The 19,179-nt window shown below is 39.4% G+C and overlaps 1 protein-coding gene across 6 annotated transcripts in view; it reads right to left on the bottom strand.

Moving 5' to 3' along the window:
- CPQ (carboxypeptidase Q) overlaps positions 1–19,179 on the bottom strand; it is a 446,657-nt gene that overhangs the window by 72,392 nt on the left and 355,086 nt on the right. For 4 of the 6 annotated variants that reach the window (XM_063079637.1, XM_063079636.1, XM_063079641.1 and 1 more), the window contains exon 7: positions 13,009–13,210. In XM_063079637.1, coding sequence (XP_062935707.1) covers positions 13,009–13,210 — 202 coding nt within the window. Of the gene's footprint in view, positions 1–3,337; positions 3,393–13,008; positions 13,211–19,179 lie in introns of all 6 variants that reach the window. The other 2 variants (XM_063079640.1, XM_063079638.1) reach the window with 1 other exon arrangement.

Raw genomic sequence — 19,179 nt, forward strand, 5'->3', positions numbered from 1 at the left:
AAAAAAAAATGAGGGGACAATTGGAAACAACTGAAAACTGGCCATATATATATTGTATATGCTACTGAGAAATTGTTATAAAATATTTTAAGTGGCATAACAGTATTGCAGTATGTAAGTAAAGACAAGTCCTTATCTTTTAGAGATACAAATTAAAATATTTACAAATGAAATGATGTGGTGTTGGGGATCCTTTTCCGAATAAACTGCACGTAGGAGAGTAGCTGGGGCATAGATGAAATCAGACTGTCCATGAATGTAAAATTCCCGAAGCTGACTGATGGGTTTATGGGGGTTCATTATACTATTCTTTCTACTTTTGAATATTTTTGAAATCCTCTGTAATAACATCACACTTTTTAAAAATCACAATTTAAAATCAGAGGAGATCAAATAAATGTGCACATCACAAAGTTTTTTAATGATAAATATGCTAATTACCCTGAACAGATTATCACACATTGTATACATGTACTGAAACATAACTCAGCACCCCATAAATATGTACAATCATGTTTCACCAAAAAAGTTTTAAAAATCACCTGATATAATAAAAGAGGTCAAACTGAATTTTGAATTTTCTAATTTAAAGCAGGGATAGAAAAGTCCACATAGCTGATGAGGAGGAAACATACTTTGAAATCCCACTTCCTTGTACTCCACTGGCTTTCAATAATTTTAGATTTTTTTTTTTCTTAGAAATTTCAATGTTAACTTTATTTAGTTTTTCTTGATAAAGTCTTTCTTCTTATTTTCATGATTATTAAGTAAACCAAATCACAGTTTTTGATTGTGAGCTCCTGGAGAGAACAGGCCATATCTTATTTTTGCATCTTCCATAATTTATATGTAATATAGGTACCCATTGATTGAAGTGTTACATAAGGAGTCAATCTGAATATTTGTAAAGTGTTAAGTGAAACTGTTGGAGAGTCAAGTGCATAGGAAAGGGGACCCAGGAGAATTAACTTTGAGACTCTGAAAGGGTAAGGTAGAGAAGTTAAACTTTTCTAAGCTACATTATTAGAAGGCATGGGAAATGGCAGAAAGAGAAACTTAAAGTCACACAGTGTTTTATGGGTCATTACAATGCAGAAAATTGGGTAATGCTATAATGTCATCCTCCGATTTTCTAAAGTAATTGTTTATAATCCTTCACTACTTCCTCAAGCTCCCATTTCACTCCAGGTGCTCTCACTTTGAGCCTTCTGCTTGAGCATGATCTGGATATTCCCCAGCACAGGCTTTATGAACTCCCATACTAAAACCCTGTCTTCATCAAGTCACTGTCCTGCTAAAGACTTCCTGTCATTTTTCATCATCTGTAAGTTTTCAACCTGAAATTTATGGCTCTTTGTCACCTGACTCAGAGTTACTCAGCTGTTCTCACTGCCCACTGCTCTCTAAGATGAACTTCCCAGTGAAGTCACTTTCCTAACTGTCCCCCACAGGGGCACCTGCCTTGTTCATATTATTTCTCTCATCAGCAATGTCCTTCTCTAACCCTTCTGTCCATTCCCATACTACACTTCTTTCAACATCCAGCTCAACATCCAGACGTCTTGCAGTTTTCCCTGTCTCGTGTCCTGTGAGCTCCTGCAGTTATTCTGCATATGTTATTTATGTTGGTACTGTACCAAAATCTTCCTTTTACTGTTACTTAACTGGTCTTGTGTTCATCTTCAAATCAATACATCTAATAAGTAAACATTTACTGGATTCATTTTATGTACCAAGTAATAATGGGTGTGATGGGTATATAAACAAGAATAAAATACTCTCTTGGTCCTCAATCCAGTTAAGGAGATAAAATACAAAGTATATTAATTTTAAAGTGAAAGTGTGTGCTTTAAATAACAGTTCAAGGCAACAATAGAAAAGACTTAATAAGGCAGTGCGTGACTGACTTCCCAGTAGTGTAAACAATGCACCCTTCTCCTAGTCTGTCATCATCCCAGAAGGCATAAGCCAGGTCTGTTTTGGGGAAGATACCCAATAGCTTCTGTTTGAGCTGAAGCAGGTCTACTACAAGGCAGAAGAGCAGAAGAAGCTTATTAGCTTCTTGTTAGCTTCTGATGAGCAATTTCCAGGAACGTGGTATCAATGAGGATACTATACACACCTATGTAGCATACAACAGTCAAAGAATATTAACTCAAGGGCTCTGATTCACCTGAGCTAAAGCGGTAAGAGGCAGCCACCCACTATAATTCTCTGTAAAACCCTTGTAACTCTTTAATATTTTTCTCCATTCTTGATTTATTTCTTTGTTATAGTCTGACTCCTCCCACTGTCCCACTCCTCCCCTACAATATGAATGCCACAAGGACAGAGACCTGGTAACGCTTTTTCATGCTCTATCCTCAGTGTCTAAACAGTGTTTGGTTTATGGTAGGCAGTCAAGACATGCTTATTGATTGAATGAAACTGCCCTAGCTATTTACATGAGGACTTGGGGGTTACAGTCACAAATCATAGAGTGCCCTTTTCATGTTCCCAGTGGGGTGAGGTCTGCTCACCATGATGCATCAATCTCTTCAAATGCCAGTGCATAGTGTTTTCACCATAAGGGAGGCATCTTTTAATTAGGGACAGCAGGGGACATAGAACTGCTGGGTTGCACTATGCCGTCTGGAAAACACACAAGTCCTGGGTCCAGAGGCTGAACCTTCAATTTACTTTGCACTACCATTCTTACTCATGTCCTGATCATCTCCTTTCTTGGAACATTTTAGAAGACAGGCCTTTGGAAATGCAGAAATGGAAAGTTTTAATTTAGTACCGCTTAATGCCATATGAGATATTGGGCAGAAATCAGCAACCTGGAAAATATGTGAAATTCTGAGTAATCTGCATATTTGGTACTTCAACATGGTATCTGAACTATTATAGAAAAGATGAAAAAATTAAAATATGATTTTTAAAACAACACATAACATAAGGAAAGAGAAACCTAATGAGGCTAAGTAGTCTGTAAGGGTATGGATCTTGTACATCTTCTTTATTACAGGAGATGATTAATAAAGATGCTTAATAATAAATGAGTGAGACTTAAAAAAATTACATCATTTGCACATGTAGTTAGAAGTCGTGAAGCCAGAACACACACTCAAAGCCTCTAATTCTTTACAACACAGTGACTACTGCAAGCCAACAATATCAGAAAATTGTTGAATCTGAGATTCTGAAGCAGAGGAGGAAACTCTTATTGGTAGATATGGAATAAGAGTAGGATTGCTCCTCAGGTCAAATCTGAAGTCAGATTTACAAAAATTTAAATGTTTCCCAAAATTAAACAAAAAGCTATGGAAGAGGCAAAGAAGTGGAAATCACTGACCTTAACTTCAAAGAACTGATCACTGGGTATAGGACGCAGGATGCACATAAACCTCCTGATAATACAAGAACAATGTTATAGTGTGTAATTCAAGTGCCAGATTGTGGGATAAAGACTAAAAGTGCTTTAGAAATTTGGAAAAGCCACAGAGCACCATGGGCTAAGGAAGAGTTTATGAACACCAATGAATACAGAGTGCACCTTAAAGAACATCTAGGATTTGGAGGGGAAGAATAGCAGTATGAGAGAAGGTGGAAATGGGAGGAGGCTGAAGTATAAAGATCTAGAACAGAGAATTTATGTGGAAAGTACATCTAAGATGCTTATTTTTTTAAATATCCCCCTTTCCCCCAAAACCTTATGTTTATGTTGATAGTTATCCTGTCCATTATGGATATCATCTAGATGGGTGAAGGCATCATCGTCTCCTTTTCTAAAGACGATCCTTTCACAGAATGATCTATTCATCTTCTGCAATTAATTGAAAATCATGTTGAATTTTAATTCTACCTGTGCTCTTAACTAGTGTTTCAGTATTCAGTATATTTGGGGACCAGTCATCATATGGTCACCTCAGATCACAGAAATTTAATTGGCCTAGAACATGCCAGGAGCTCAATAAATGTTTATTGAATCAAAAGAGAAAAAGAGAAAGGAAAAAGGATGGATGGAGTTTGGGCATATTATTTCTCATTAATTTTTCAAAAGTTAGGTGAGCAGTTATTTAAATCATAGCCAGGAAATATTCATAATAGACTGAATAAACTACTGATTTTATACAAACCTTCCTGATGTACAGAGGTAGAAAAAGGGAGTGGAACAAAGAATGTGAGAAGAAGTAAGTAGTTATTTACAATAACAAACTCCTTTCTCCCAGTGGTAAATTATTCTGGAACAGGAATGAACTGAAATCCTTTACATAAGCAAGAGCTGAGTAAGAAAAACATTTTAGAGTATGCCAGGGATTTGGAAGACCATTCGGCATTCCATACTCCCCTGTGTTGTTGCATATTGTGAGAAAAGGCCACCAGCCTTGAGGCCAAATGGCCTGTTCTCAGGGTGAATTCTGACCGTAGAGTAGTGTAGTCTTGGGCAAGTCATTTAACCCCTCTAAGTCTGTTTCTTCATTTGCAAAATAGGGATAATTGTATCTACTTCATAGGATGGTTGTATGGATAAAAAGGGTGTCTGCAAAAAGCCTGAGTACCTCATAAATAGAAGAAGCCCAATAACTTGTAACTTGTATTAATTCTTAAGCAACCATAATTTCCCCACCCCACTCCACTAGGTGGAAATCAAATCTGACCTCACCATGGCGAAGAGAGAAGAGGCCTCCTTACCTCAGGTGACGACAATCAAATCAGCTTGTTCTTCCAGACAGAACCACCCCCAGCCTCCACTCTCACCCATGATCTACCAGTCTTTTTCTCACAGCTACCACCCTGCAGCTTTCTTAGGGCTTCTCAAATTTTAAGAAGTTCCTGTTGAAACATTTAAGGCTCAGGAAAAATCTAAAATTTCAAACAAATGGATCTATACAATTTAAAGGGCAAACTCTCACCCCCATAAGCAGATTTTGTTTATCAATGACATATTTTCAGAGATCTGTCTTGGGTCCTAGATATGTCCAGGGGACGTACAGGATTGTAAATTCTCTAAGGGGATTTCAAAATATGGTGAAAATCTACCCAGAACTAACGGAGAGAATTTGGGTCTTTTTTTTTTTTTTTTTTTTTATGCCAGAATTTTATTTTATTTTATTTTATTTTTATTTTTTTTTTAAATTTTATTTTGTCGATATACATTGTAGCTGATTATTGCTCCCCATCACCAAAACCTCCCTCCCTTCTCCCTCCCCCCCTCCCCCCCAACAATGTCCTTTCTGTTTGCTTGTTGTATCAACTTCAAATAATTGTGGTTGTTATATCTTCTTCCCCCCCCCCCCCGGTTTGTGTGTGTGTGTGTGTATGTGTGTGTGTGAATTTATATATTAATTTTTAGCTCCCTCCAATAAGTGAGAACATGTGGTATTTCTCTTTCTGTGCCTGACTTGTTTCACTTAATATAATTCTCTCAAGGTCCATCCATGTTGTTGCAAATGGCAGTATTTCATTCGTTTTTATAGCTGAGTAGTATTCCATTGTGTAGATGTACCACATTTTCCATATCCACTCATCTGATGATGGGCATTTGGGCTGGTTCCAACTCTTGGCTATTGTAAAGAGTGCTGCGATGAACATTGGGGAACAGGTATACCTTCGACTTGATGATTTCCATTCCTCTGGGTATATTCCCAACAGTGGGATGGCTGGGTCGTATGGTAGATCTATTTGCAATTGTTTAAGGAACCTCCATACCATTTTCCATAGAGGCTGCACCATTTTGCAGTCCCACCAACAATGTATGAGAGTTCCTTTTTCTCCGCAGCCTCGCCAGCATTTATTGTTCATAGTCTTTTGGATTTTAGCCATCCTAACTGGGGTTAGATGGTATCTCAATGTGGTTTTGATTTGCATTTCCCGGATGCTGAGTGATGTTGAGCATTTTTTCATATGTCTGTTGGCAATTTGTATATCTTCCTTAGAGAAATGCCTACTTAGCTCTTTTGCCCATTTTTTAATTGGGTTGCTTGTTTTCTTCTTGTAAAGTTGTTTGAGTTCCTTATATATTCTGGATATTAATCCTTTGTCAGATGTATATTTTGCAAATATTTTCTCCCACTCTGTTGGTTGTCTTTTAACTCTGTTAATTGTTTCTTTTGCTGTGCAGAAGCTTTTTAGTTTGATATAATCCCATTTGTTTATTTTTCCTTTGGTTGCCCGTGCTTTTGGGGTCGTATTCATGAAGTCTGTGCCCAGTCCTATTTCCTGAAGTGTTTCTCCTATGTTTTCTTTAAGAAGTTTTATTGTCTCAGGGTGTATATTTAAATCCTTAATCCATTTTGAGTTGATTTTAGTATACGGTGAGAGGTATGGATCTAGTTTCATTCTCCTGCATATCGATATCCAGTTATCCCAGCACCACTTGCTGAAGAGGCAGTCCCTTCCCCAGTGAATAGGCTTGGTGCCTTTGTCAAAGATCAGATGGCAGTAAGTGTGTGGGTTGATTTCTGGATTCTCTATTCTATTCCATTGCTCAGTGTGTCTGTTTTTATGCCAGTACCATACTGTTTTGGTTATTATAGCTTTGTAGTATAGCTTAAAGTCAGGTAGTGTTATGCCTCCAGCTTCATTTTTTTTGCTCAGCATTGCTTTGGGTATGTGTGGTCTTTTATTGTTCCATATAAATGTCTGGATAGTTTTTTCCATTTCTGAGAAAAATGTCTTTGGAATTTTGATGGGGATTGCATTGAATTTGTATATCACTTTGGGTAGTATGGACATTTTCACTATGTTGATTCTTCCAATCCAAGAGCATGGAATATCTTTCCATCTTCTTGTATCCTCTCTAATTTCTCTCAGCAGTGGTTTGTAGTTCTCATTATAGAGATTTTTCACCTCCTTGGTTAACTCAATTCCTAAGTATTTTATTTTTTTGGTGGCTATTGTAAATGGGCAGGCTTTCTTGATTTCTCCTTCTGCATGTTCACTATTGGAGAAAAGAAATGCTACTGATTTTTGTGTGTTGATTTTGTATCCTGCTACTGTGCTGAAATCATTTATCAATTCCAACAGTTTTTTTGTAGAGGTTTTAGGCTGTTCGATATATAGGATCATGTCATCTGCAAACAGGGACAGTTTGACTTCATCTTTTCCAATCTGGATGCCCTTTATTTCCTTCTCTTCTCTGATTGCTCTGGCTAGTACTTCCAACACTATGTTGAATAGGAGTGGTGAGAGTGGGCATCCTTGTCTAGTGCCTGTTCTTAAAGGAAAAGCTTTCAGCTTTTGCCCATTCAGGATGATATTGGCAGTGGGTTTGGCATATATGGCTTTAATTATGTTGAGATACTTTCCCTCTATACCTAACTTATAGAGGGTCTTTGTCATGAATGAGTGCTGAACTTTATCAAATGCTTTTTCAGCATCTATAGAGATGATCATATGGTCCTTGTGTTTGAGTTTATTAATATGGTGTATCACATTTATTGATTTGCGTATGTTGAACCAACCTTGCATCCCTGGGATGAATCCCACTTGATCGTGATGAATAATTTTTCGTATGTGTTGCTGTATTCTGTTTGCTAGTATTTTAGTGAGGATTTTTGCATCTATATTCATCAAGGATATCGGCCTGTAGTTTTCTTTTTTGGTTATATCTTTACCTGGTTTTGGTATCAGGATGATGTTTGCTTCATAGAATGAGTTTGGGAGATTTGCGTCCGTTTCAATCTTTTGGAATAGTTTGTAAAGAATCGGTGTCAATTCCTCTTTGAATGTTTGGTAAAATTCTGCTGTGAATCCATCTGGTCCTGGGCTTTTCTTTGTTGGGAGCCTTCTGATAACAGCTTCAATCTCCTTTATTGTTATTGGTCTGTTCAAATTTTCTACGTCTTCACGGTTCAGTTTTGGGAGCTTGTGTGTGTCCAGAAATTTATCCATTTCTTCCAGATTTTCAAATTTGTTGGCGTATAGTTGTTTATAGTAGTCTCGAATGATTCCTTGTATTTCAGATGAATCAGTTGTAATATCGCCTTTTTCATTTCTAATTTTTGTTATTTGAGTCTTCTCTCTTCTTTTTTTTGTTAGCCATGCTAATGGTTTGTCTATTTTATTTATCTTTTCAAAAAACCAACTTTTTGATTCGTTGATCTTTTGAATTGTTTTTTGGTTTTCAATTTCATTCAGTTCTGCTCTGATCTTAATGATTTCTTTCCGTCTGCTAACTTTAGGATTGGATTGTTCTTGTTTTTCTAGTTCTTTAAGGTGAAGTGTTAGGTTGTTCACTTGCCATCTTTCCATTCTTCTGAAGTGAGCATTTAATGCAATAAATTTTCCCCTCAATACTGCTTTTGCAGTATCCCACAGGTTTTGGTATGATGTATCATTGTTTTCATTAGTTTCAATAAACTTTTTGATTTCCTGCTTGATTTCTCCTTGGACCCATATGTCATTAAGTAGAATGCTGTTTAATTTCCATGTGTTTGTATAGTTTCCAGGGTTTTGTTTGTTATTAATTTCTAGTTTTAATCCATTGTGGTCTGAGAAAATACATGGGATAATTCCAATTTTTTTGAATTTATTGAGACTTGATTTGTGACCTAATATGTGATCTATCCTGGAGAATGATCCATGTGCTGATGAGAAGAATGAATATTCTGAGGTTGTTGGGTGGAATGTTCTGTAGATATCTGCCAATTCCAATTGGTCTAGAGTCTTGTTTAGATCTTGTGTTTCTCTACTGATTCTTTGCCTAGATGATCTGTCTAATATTGACAGTGGAGTGTTCAGGTCCCCTGCTATTATGGTTTTAGTGTCTATTTCCTTCTTTAGGTCTAATAGAGTTTGTTTTATAAATCTGGCTGCTCCAACATTGGGTGCGTACATATTTATGATTGTTATGTCTTCTTGATGGATCAGTCCTTTTATCATTAAGTAGTGTCCCTCATTGTCTCTTTTTATGGTTTTTAGTTTAAAGTCTGTTTTGTCAGATATAAGAATAGCCACTCCAGCTCGTTTTTCTTTTCTGTTTGCATGGTAAATCTTTTTCCATCCTTTCACTCTTAGTCTGTGTGAATCTTTATGGGTGAGGTGGGTCTCTTGTAGGCAGCATATAGTTGGGTCCTGCTTTTTGATCCAGTCAGCCAGTCTGTGTCTTTTAATTGGGGAATTTAAGCCTTTAACATTAAGAGTTGTTCTTGAAAGGTGTTGATTTATTCCTAGCATTTTATTGGTTGTTTGGTTGTCTTAGGTGTCTTTTGTTCCTTGCTTTCTGATTTACTGTTTGGTTACTGTGTTTGTTGGTTCCTTAGGTTGTAGATAGTGTTTTTGTTAGCTTGTTTTCTCTTCATGAATGCCATTTTTATTGTACTAGCGGGTTTAGATTTTTCTTAGGATTTTATGGTAGTGGTAGTTATTTTTCAGGAACCAAACCCAGTACTCCCTTGAGGATTTCTTGTAAGGGTCGTCTTGTGGTAGTGAACTCCCGCAGTTTTTGTTTGTCTGAGAAATATACTATTTGCCCCTCATTTCGGAAGGATAGCCTTGCAGGGTAGAGTATTCTTGGCTGGCAATCTTTGTCTTTTAGTATTTTGAAAATATCATCCCATTCCTTTCTAGCTTTTAGGGTTTGTGATGAAAAGTCTGATGTTAACCTGATTGGGGCTCCCTTATAGGTGATTTGACGCTTCTCTCTTGCAGCTTTTAAGATTCTCTCTTTGTCTCTGAGTTTTGCCAATTTGACTATGACATGTCTTGGAGAAGGCCTTTTTGGGTTGAATACGTTTGGAGATCGTTGAGCTTCCTGGATCTGAAGATCTGTGATTTTTCCTATACCTGGGAAGTTTTCTGCCACTATTTTGTTGAATATGTTTTCAATGGAATCTCCATTTTCCTCCCCTTCTGGAATACCCATGACTCGGATATTTGAGCGCTTGAGGTTGTCTGATATCTCTCTCAGATTTTCTTCCATGTCCTTGATTCTTTTTTCTTTCTTTTTGTCTGCTTGTGTTATTTCAAACAGCCCATCTTCAAGTTCAGAGGTTCTCTCTTCAACTTCGACAAGCCTGCTGGTTAAACTCTCCGTTGTGTTTTTTATTTCGCTGAATAACTTCTTCAGTTCAGCAAGTTCTGCTACATTTTTTTTCAGGACATTGATTTCCTTGTATATTTCCTCTTTCAGATCCTGTATACTTTTCCTCATTTCATCATGATGTCTAGCTGAGTTTTCTTGTATCTCGTTCAGTTTCCTTAGAATTATCACTCGAAATTCCTTGTCAGTTATTTCAAGGGCTTCTTGTTCTATAGGATCTAGAGTATGAGATTTATTAACTTTTGATGGTGTACTTTCTTGATTTTTTGTATTTCTGGTGTCTTTTTTTTGGTGTTTATTCATTGTGGCAGGGGGTTTCACAGTCCACCGGTTTGAGACTAATGACTAACTAGGATGTTGCTGTGGTTGCCAATTTGGTATGGCTCCCGCCGTGACTGCTCAGTTGGCCTCTAGTGTCTTGCGTGTGTGGTTGCCTCGGGTCTTGGGCTTCTCCGGGGATCCACCTTTCTGGTCAGCTTGTACTCTGCTGGGCTGGTGGATCACGTACCACAGGGTGTGTGATCTCTGTTGAGCTTTCTCTTTCTGTACAGGACTTCTCCCCGTTCCGTGTGCTCTGGCCCAGGCTGTTAGATCGTGCAGTGGCGACCCCACCGGGTGTGTGGTTTCTGTCGAGTCTCCGCCTCCCTGGCCGCACTTCTCCCCCCTCTGTGCGCACTGTGCTGGGCTGGGGTGTGTCTTCTGCACCCCTCGTCTATCAGCTGGGCCTTCAAGACCCTGCTCAGCACTGCCTCGCCCAGGAAGTCTACCAGGTTTCTGCTAGGCACAGACGACCAGTCTCTCTGGGTGCCTTTGTAGCACTGTGTAGATCTTTCTCGGGTCTTGTTCACCTTTGTATCCCCCCGGTATAAACCGAGTCTAGTGCCCGCCTGCAGCCTGCTCTCCGGCAGGTTCAAGCGGACCTGGGAACTCTCCTACCACACTATTCCCAACCAGAAATTCGTTAGGCTTTTTTCCAAACTGGTGGTCGCAGAGATGGTATCTGCCTCCCAGTAACAGGAAGTTTACCGGGGCCGGAGTCCAGGGTGTGGTGGAGTGACAGTCGGCCCGCCCGTACTTCCTAGCCCTCCCAACACTGGTCGGGACGCCCCACACCCCCAGCCCCGCCAGAGAACCGCGGAGGGAGTGGGAGAGGAGGCCGGCCCGCAGGGTCCGGAAAGCCCCACGCCAGGCCAAGCAAATGGGCTCAGTGATGGCCGAGCAGGGCGGAGCTGCCCGCACCTGGGAAAATGGAGGCAGCACCGGGGCAGTGAGTGGCCTGGTGGTGCAGGCGGGAGCCGCGTGGGCATCCACCCCCCGAACAGAGCTGTGCCAGGGATCACTCACAGTGCTGTGCCAGGTCAGGCGCTCGCTCTGTCTCTGGTTTGTTGCCTTCCGTGTTCTCGGTGCTGCCGCCTCGGGCTGTTCAGTCGCGGCGCCGCTCGGGCGCTCCCAGGAATCTTCTTTAATGCCGGCCTGAAACCTCGAATCCTGAATAGGGCAGCTGGCCGCCTTCAGTGCGGCCCCAGCCTCCGGGATCCTGGCTGCATCCACAGCAGCCCTGGCGCCGTGTTCCCTGTTTCAAGACTCGCTTTTGCAGCTAAGAATCAGTTCTTTTCCTGCTCCACACTTCAAAGCTGTTGCCTGTAAATGAGGCAGCCTCTCCTGCCGGGGGCAAAGTGGCGTTGAGCCCCCACGACCGGCCAGCAGCAGCAGTCCTCCCTTAAGAGATGGCCAGAGGAAGGTCCACAAGTTTCCCGGCTTCCTGAGGCCCAGTGGCCACCTTTTCCACCTCAGCTACTCCGCGCCAGCCGCCGGAGCCGCCGCCATCTTGAAACTCCGAATTTGGGTCTTTGTATCAGAATAAAGGAAAGCTCCTTCCATTTTTAGTTATAAAAGACTACTATAAACCTGAAAACCTAAAATATGCCTTAAAAATCTATAATATCTCAAGAATAAATTTTTAAAAAATCTTAAGTCCATGTAGTATGCTGTTGGTGAAATCTACATTGTAGGCTGGAAAAAAAAGGCTGAAATGGGGTGGATCAAGACATACTTTTTTATACATATGCAATGCTTTGTAGCTACAGGAGTAGTTCTGGAAACAGTAATGTTAAAACTGTTCAAAGACTGGGCTTCCAAGTTGTATAATACAAAAAAAGAACAATTTGTAGATGGATCCTTTAACAATTTTTTGATTGTGTTGACAGAACAACTTTGGTTCACAGACACTTAATATCAGTAACCTTTTCCATGGCCAATCACAGGCAAATTTGTGAAGTAGTACCAGTTCGTTTTCCTTAAGACTGTTTCAGCTTCTATTACCATAACCTCCCCAGGTCTATCCCCCTTTCATAATTTCATCCCTGCCCCCAAGGGCTTAGGACTTCTCTTCAGGATATTCACTTGATAAATCAGTCATCAGGGTAAAGTAGTTTATATCCAACCTCTTAACAGGAGCCTTTGCATTAAGGAAAAACATGATTAACAGGAAGTACCCCACCCTCAGAAAATGAATCTTGAATGTTAAAATTTCAGATACCACAGTATGTGGGTAGAGAATTATTTGGATCAGTGAATATTTCTTAGCAGAAGACTAGAAGGATATTAGTATTAATAACTGCCTCTATTCTATTTCTAAAATTGTGGCTATGAGATCACTTGTGCTACAATCACCAAAGATACCTCTTTAAAAAACAAAGCAAAACAAAACAAAACAACAGATTTTTAGGCCCAATCCCAGAATAATTAAATCAGAATCTCTGGAAGTGAGGAGCTTATACTTTATAAAGAGATGACAGATGGGTAAACAAATATGAGGTTAGTCCTATTATCCCAATCTTGGGCATCATCAGATTATACCTTATAGACAAAAGCTTAGGGTTTCCACACATTAATTGGCCTTCCAGTAGCCACAGTGCCATATTAGAGATTTTATTTTAAACTGGTATATAAAGAACACCAAGTGCATCTTTTTGTCTTACCAGGCACTCCAGCTTGGATCCAAAAGTTTATGTCTGTCCCTTCTCCATCACAAAAGACCTGAGTGATGTTGAGCGGCTGCAGCAGGCTCATGACCTCCTTCATGATGGCCCTGGCCTTTTCACTGCCAGTGAATTGCAGCCCAGTGGGTAAGAAGGTTCCTGAGTCGGACTCCATCACCAGACTGTAGTTGGAAATATTTACCTAAACAAAAGAGAAAATGTTTGGTTCATATCTGTTGCTTTTGTGCTTTCTCCTTGGGAACTAACAAACAACACCAACCAAATACTCTACCTCCTCATAAACTGTTGCTGAAACACCTGTTGCTCTGCCTAACTTAGGGGCTGGTCTGTATATTACCTAAGCCTTCTGAGACACACAATTACTCATCCTGGGATTTGCCACTCAAGAGTTGACTTGGAAGGACTCAAAAAATGTAATGAAAGGAAATATAAAGCCCAATATTGAAGCTGTTCAATTATTTCTGTTAGCAATACTATTCTTTCAACAGATTTTCTTAAGTGTCTACTGTGTACCAGTATATAATTCCTCTTATATGGCAGGGATTTCCAGATAGTGTTAGCCATGCTCAGACAAAAAGAAGGTATGTTCTGTGGACTTATTTCTTTACACCTTCTCCTTCTAAGTAGATATTCTATCTTATTTTAATTGTGAGTTCTGCTGAAGCTTAAAGGCATCAAACTGACAGGTTTGTCTTGGGTTTCTGATTTTGTTGTTGTTCCATCTGTTGAACCCCCAGAGAGGGAGGTAATAGAACAAGACATGAAACACTGTTCTCCCTGGTGTAAATCCAAGCACTCTAATTCCAGGCAACTCTGCCAGGCTGCTAGTTTGTAAACTCTTTCCAAATAAAGTCTGGTAAGAAAGCACACAGTGATTTCATGTAGCTGATATTGTCACGGCAAGAGCTTAGAATTTAACAGGCTCTTGACAGGTTGCACAGCTAAATTGCTAGCCAGCCCCAACACTTGCAAGTTGAAGGCCCTTCAAACAGGCCAGGCCCCCCGTTTCCCAGGAACCATCCACTTCTTCAAGACTGACCAACTACCACCTTGGTCGAGTTATCTCCAAGCTTTCCTTGGTCAGCACTGCTACTCATTCCTCATTATTTGCCTAGTAAAAATCAGTAACAACTTTTGTGCAGTGCTTCCAGAGAGCTTTCACATTTGCGATCTCCTTTGGTCTTCTTTGACCACCCATAAAATAGACAAAGCAGCTTTATTGTTGATGCTCTTTTATAGGAAATGGTCTGAGAATCAGAGAGATCAAGTGATTTGCTCAAAGTCACACAGTTGGCAAATGGTAAAGTTGGCTCTGAAATCTTGTGCTTTCAAAAACTCCACACTGCTATTGCTAGCAGGAGACTAGAATGGTAAGTCATACTTGTTCTGCATTAGAATGATTTTTTACTTACATATCAATTTAAGGATTGCGTAAGTTTTTTCTTCTAAAACAGATTCCATTTTACAATGTTTTCCTAACTATTTGCCATGCAAGTGCACTGTGATAAAGGCAAGATCAGCGGCAGGTTCTAAAGAAGACATTGCCAGCATTTACAGCACTGAATGGGGGGCCCTGGGATACCAGCACTTTTTGTTGTTGTTAATGATGAGAAGGTTAACAAAGCAGAAGTCTGTTCATATTTCCACTCTCACTTCAAAGAAATTTGTCTTCATGGTGATTTTCAGCAGAAGACCCAAGGCATTTATAACAAAAAGTGCTACCTCAGCTTTCAGCTGTGGCTACTGCATTATGGTAGGTAGCATCATTAGAGTTAATAATATGCAAAATATTTGCATTAATGTCTTACATTCAGGGCTCATTTAACTAGTACATTGATGCTAGGTCAGCAGGTTGACATGTAATTTGGTAGCCCTACTCCTCTTGCCCTGTATGCCCTGCTATATCTAGTCCCAACTCTGAACTCTTTCCCTCCTCTGCAGAAAGGAGAAAAGAAAAATCAAAACATATCTTGTAAATGAATACAGAATTGGCGATCTTGTAAGTGATGGTGCCCATATTGCAGGCAGATCCAATCCTTCCAACAAGGAAACCAGGAAGTCTCCTAATTATGTACTATTTAGGTTAAAAGTGCAGCTAGTTAGCAGTTTGGCTGTTAGACCCAGCACTGACAAGCAGCCTGGTGTGGTGGACAAAGGCATGGACCCACTTTGCTGTATTCCTGATGCAGCAGCTGACACACTTGGCTACCGAGGAGGGTGACTGGCCTCTCCCTTTGTCCTCAAGACATGTCAACTTGGCACTTGGCTTCTCTATCTGTAAGTTGAGACAAATGCTCTTTCTAAACCTTGAATAATAAGCCTCTCCATATGGAGCTTCAGGCATCTTTAAAGAAAAACCTCTGTAGACCAAAGTGAAAGTGATTGCATGAATTAAACCTACTAGGGCTCCTAACAACACGTCCTTTAAGTGCTTTCTTGACCTCTTTAACTGCAAATGAACAAATGTCCTATGGACAGGGGACTTCACAGTTTGTGAATGCCACTGTGCAATGTCACAGGTTGTTGACAGGAACATATAGAATAATGCAAATAAAGGAGTTTTCAAAGGTGCATAGGCTATATATGTGGCAGCCCTTTGAGTGGAGAGATAAAGAATATGAGTGTTGGAATTATCCAGACTAGGTTTGGTCCTCATATTAACCAATCTTTAGCTGTATGACTTTGAGCAGTCTATGTAACCTCTCAGTTTCGTCCTCTATGAAATGCTGATGCTAGTAATGGTTCCCAGCTCATGGAGTTGTAAGGTACGGTGCTGCATGTAAAGCCTAGTGTATAATTAGCACTTGATAAACAGCAGCATTACAATTGTTACTGTTCTTAGCCCTGGGCATCAATACCTCGCAGATTTGCAAGGATGGTCCCAATATAAACCATTCTGTAAGCTGATTATAATAATCATGGGTTGCATTTTTGCAGTGCTTCCTACAAGCCAGACACTGTGCAAAATCCTTTCCAGCTCATCCCATGTAATGTTCATAATCATTCTATGCTAGATTTCTCATTTCTCAGATGAAGCAACTGAGGTTTAGATAGGTTAACTAACTTTCCCAAGATTACCTGGCTAGTAAGTGGTGCAGCCAGAATTCAAACCTGGAGGTCTGCCTCCCCAAGCCTGTGCTCCCAACCCCTCCACTGTCCTGTATCATGAAGGTCACATCTGTCAAGCCACATGTCCTCACTTTTAATTCAGAAACATAGACACTGTAGTGAAACAAATGTGCAGTATTTAAAATTTTTTTTCATGATCATAACACAAAGATTACTTGAACAGAATTTATCAACCCTGCAGTATATTGATTAAGCAAGGAGAGGAATGAAAAATAAATAAATAAATAAATAAATAAAAATTCTTGCTCCATGATTTCCTTCCAACTAGGAATAAAAATCCTCAAATAATAAAACATCTTTTAAAGCAAAATAAGACAGGATATATAGATATCAGTAAACCAGAATTCTGGCATAGGAAGAGAAATGTTTGATTTCTATTCATGTAGAATTTTATTAGCTGTTGCTACCATGACAGCAGAATTCTATTGTTTTCTATTTATATATAAACATGTCCATATGTTTTCAATAAAGAATTAAGAAAACAAACCACCCACCATCAATGACACTGCCTTTCCCCACATTTATGGAATCATTATCTAATTGTTAGCACATGGTGAACAAGTTGGCAAACATCTCTGCACAAAGAAACTGGGATAAAGAGCTGGGTCACTGGTCTGTTAGAACTGCTGTTTCTCAGGAATGTGTCGTCACAAACATCCGTATTTCTTTGTATGCCATGCATATTTGGGGACAGTGTAGATTTGAAAAGCTGATTGTAGCTAGTGACAGAGAATGGAGTCATGCTCATTTCACTCAACTCATTTTAGCACACATAGTAACAAGATATTCATCTTCTTGTTTACAGGGTGTAGGAAGAAGCCTACTTCTAGAGACTGAATGCTTTGTTGCTGAGATAACCAGCACTGATTGAGACAAGCTGAGGCACATAGATGAGGAGACTGAGCAGCTCAGTGATGAGCTCAGATATTATCTGTAAACCCCCCACTTTGTTCTTTTAATGAAGAAAAACACCTCTTTATTAGGAGTCATGGAAAGTGTTGTTCATTACCATGAAATGTACATATGCAAAGTAGAGAAATGCTCTGGAGTAACCTCCTATTTGTTGGGATCATTGGATTAGCTAGTATCTGCTCAGGGTCGAGGATTCATAACTTCGTGGTGTGCTACAATCACATCTTATAACACTTCTCTCCCTTTTTTATAAGGGTCAGGCTCCTCTGCCAAAGAGCAATTTGGAAAGAATAAGCATTCTTTGGGTGCAACACAAGATTTGAAAGAAGAAAAATGTTTGATATATATATTGCATGTTTTAAAATGCTTACTTCCTAATATAAACACAAGGGTAATGTTTGTGTTCTTTGCTTTTATAAAATTCCAGGTTATTCTTCATAAATATAGACCAAAGTCCAATAACATCTCCTCTCTCCCTAAATTTGGCTTATTTTTTGTTTAAAAGTTTTTGATTTTTTCATAACCTAGAGAAAAAGCCTATGGGAAAACCAGGAGAAAATAAGCCTATTTTTTCGTGTTCTTTGGTTTTGACCTAAAATAACACTGAAATCTCAAAATCAAATAAAAAGTAAAAAAGAATCCTAATTATTTGAATTAACCATGTAGCCTTAATTCAGTCTTCAAAGAAGTAAATTCCACACTGACACAGGGCAATCAACCTCAGTACCGCTTTCTTGCGCAAGCAAAATGTTAATATTTTACAGATGATGGTGGTGATGCTGTTTGGACAGGTGGTGGGCTGAAAACAACTTTCCAAAAGCAAATCTTCCAATGTGTGTGTGTTGAGTTGCCACAATTATATTTTCAGCTGTGCCAATGACTCTGGAATTCCCAGTTTCTAGGGGTGGAAGTGGTAGTTCTTCAAAGAGCTTCAGCTCAAACAACTGTCATAACTGGATGATAGGTAAAGAGGTTTCTTCCTGCTATGCAAAGTCAAAAATAGGCTTTACTTTCTGGTCAGGTTTACCCTGAAGCTCAGACTTATTTCTGACAGTCTCCAGCATTCAGTTTTGAACAGCCTTGGGTACCCAAGGGAGAGCCAGGAAAGGGGTGATGACAAAGTGGAGTATCATAAGTCATTTTTATTTGACAGCTAAACTGGCTACAGCTTGGGGAAATGAGCAGTGTTGGGTAAGTTACATTAGTACTAAAATTGCAGACACCTATTGTGGTTTAGCCACTGTGGTGCCAGGAGACGGAAACAGAATGAATAGCTTCTGGAGATTCCTTTCTAGCCCTACCATTCTGTGTGTGTGCACAGAGGTATTCTGTTGTGACACAAACCTGTGTTTTCAAGCAATCCAATTTTTTACAATGGCATTTGAAGCACTCTAGATCTCAGTGAATTCTCCGTTTGTGTAAGTTAAGGTCCATGGATACAGCCGTTAAACTCACTGAAAACACACAATACCTCTATAAATGTCACTATGGTAACAACAGTGAGCCAGACGGCTAAAAATATGGCATAAACATTGGCCAAAAGAAGTATTTTATTTATACTATATAGGAAATATGACTGTATTTTGTTTGCTTTTAGGAAAAAAAGTGCAATATCCAGAGTATTTGGTAGATAGAAGGCTTACATGGCAAATTCATGTCTATCTCAGTTTCTAATTTTAATTCTAATGTTGAAACAACATAATCAATAGAATCAGTGGGATTCAAGATCTCTCAATCAAATTCTGATTCCTTTTATACTATACATTCGTCAAGAGTTTCATGTTACTGGTTTCATATTCATTTCAATATGCAGTTGTAGAAGAGAAATCTCCAACACAGCTGGCTTTGTAAAAGCAGCCTTCTCTGCCTTTTTCATTCTCTATCCCTCTCAATCTCCGCCCTCCAGCTTTTCTTGGTGTCAGTCTCTCCTCTTATACTCACCACACTCCCATCCTAAATTGCCTAAATAAGGAACCCTTCATTCAGTGACCTTCGTCCTTTAACACTGTGACATGCTAAATAAACAAACATGTGTTTCTTGTTTTTGATGGTGGTGGTGTACGAGGCAAGATAGTGCTTTCTGCTTGACTTCTAATGCCCTTCTCTTGG

This window comes from Cynocephalus volans, chromosome 15 (assembly GCF_027409185.1).
Source record: "Cynocephalus volans isolate mCynVol1 chromosome 15, mCynVol1.pri, whole genome shotgun sequence".
In the NCBI taxonomy this organism is placed as follows: domain Eukaryota; kingdom Metazoa; phylum Chordata; class Mammalia; order Dermoptera; family Cynocephalidae; genus Cynocephalus; species Cynocephalus volans.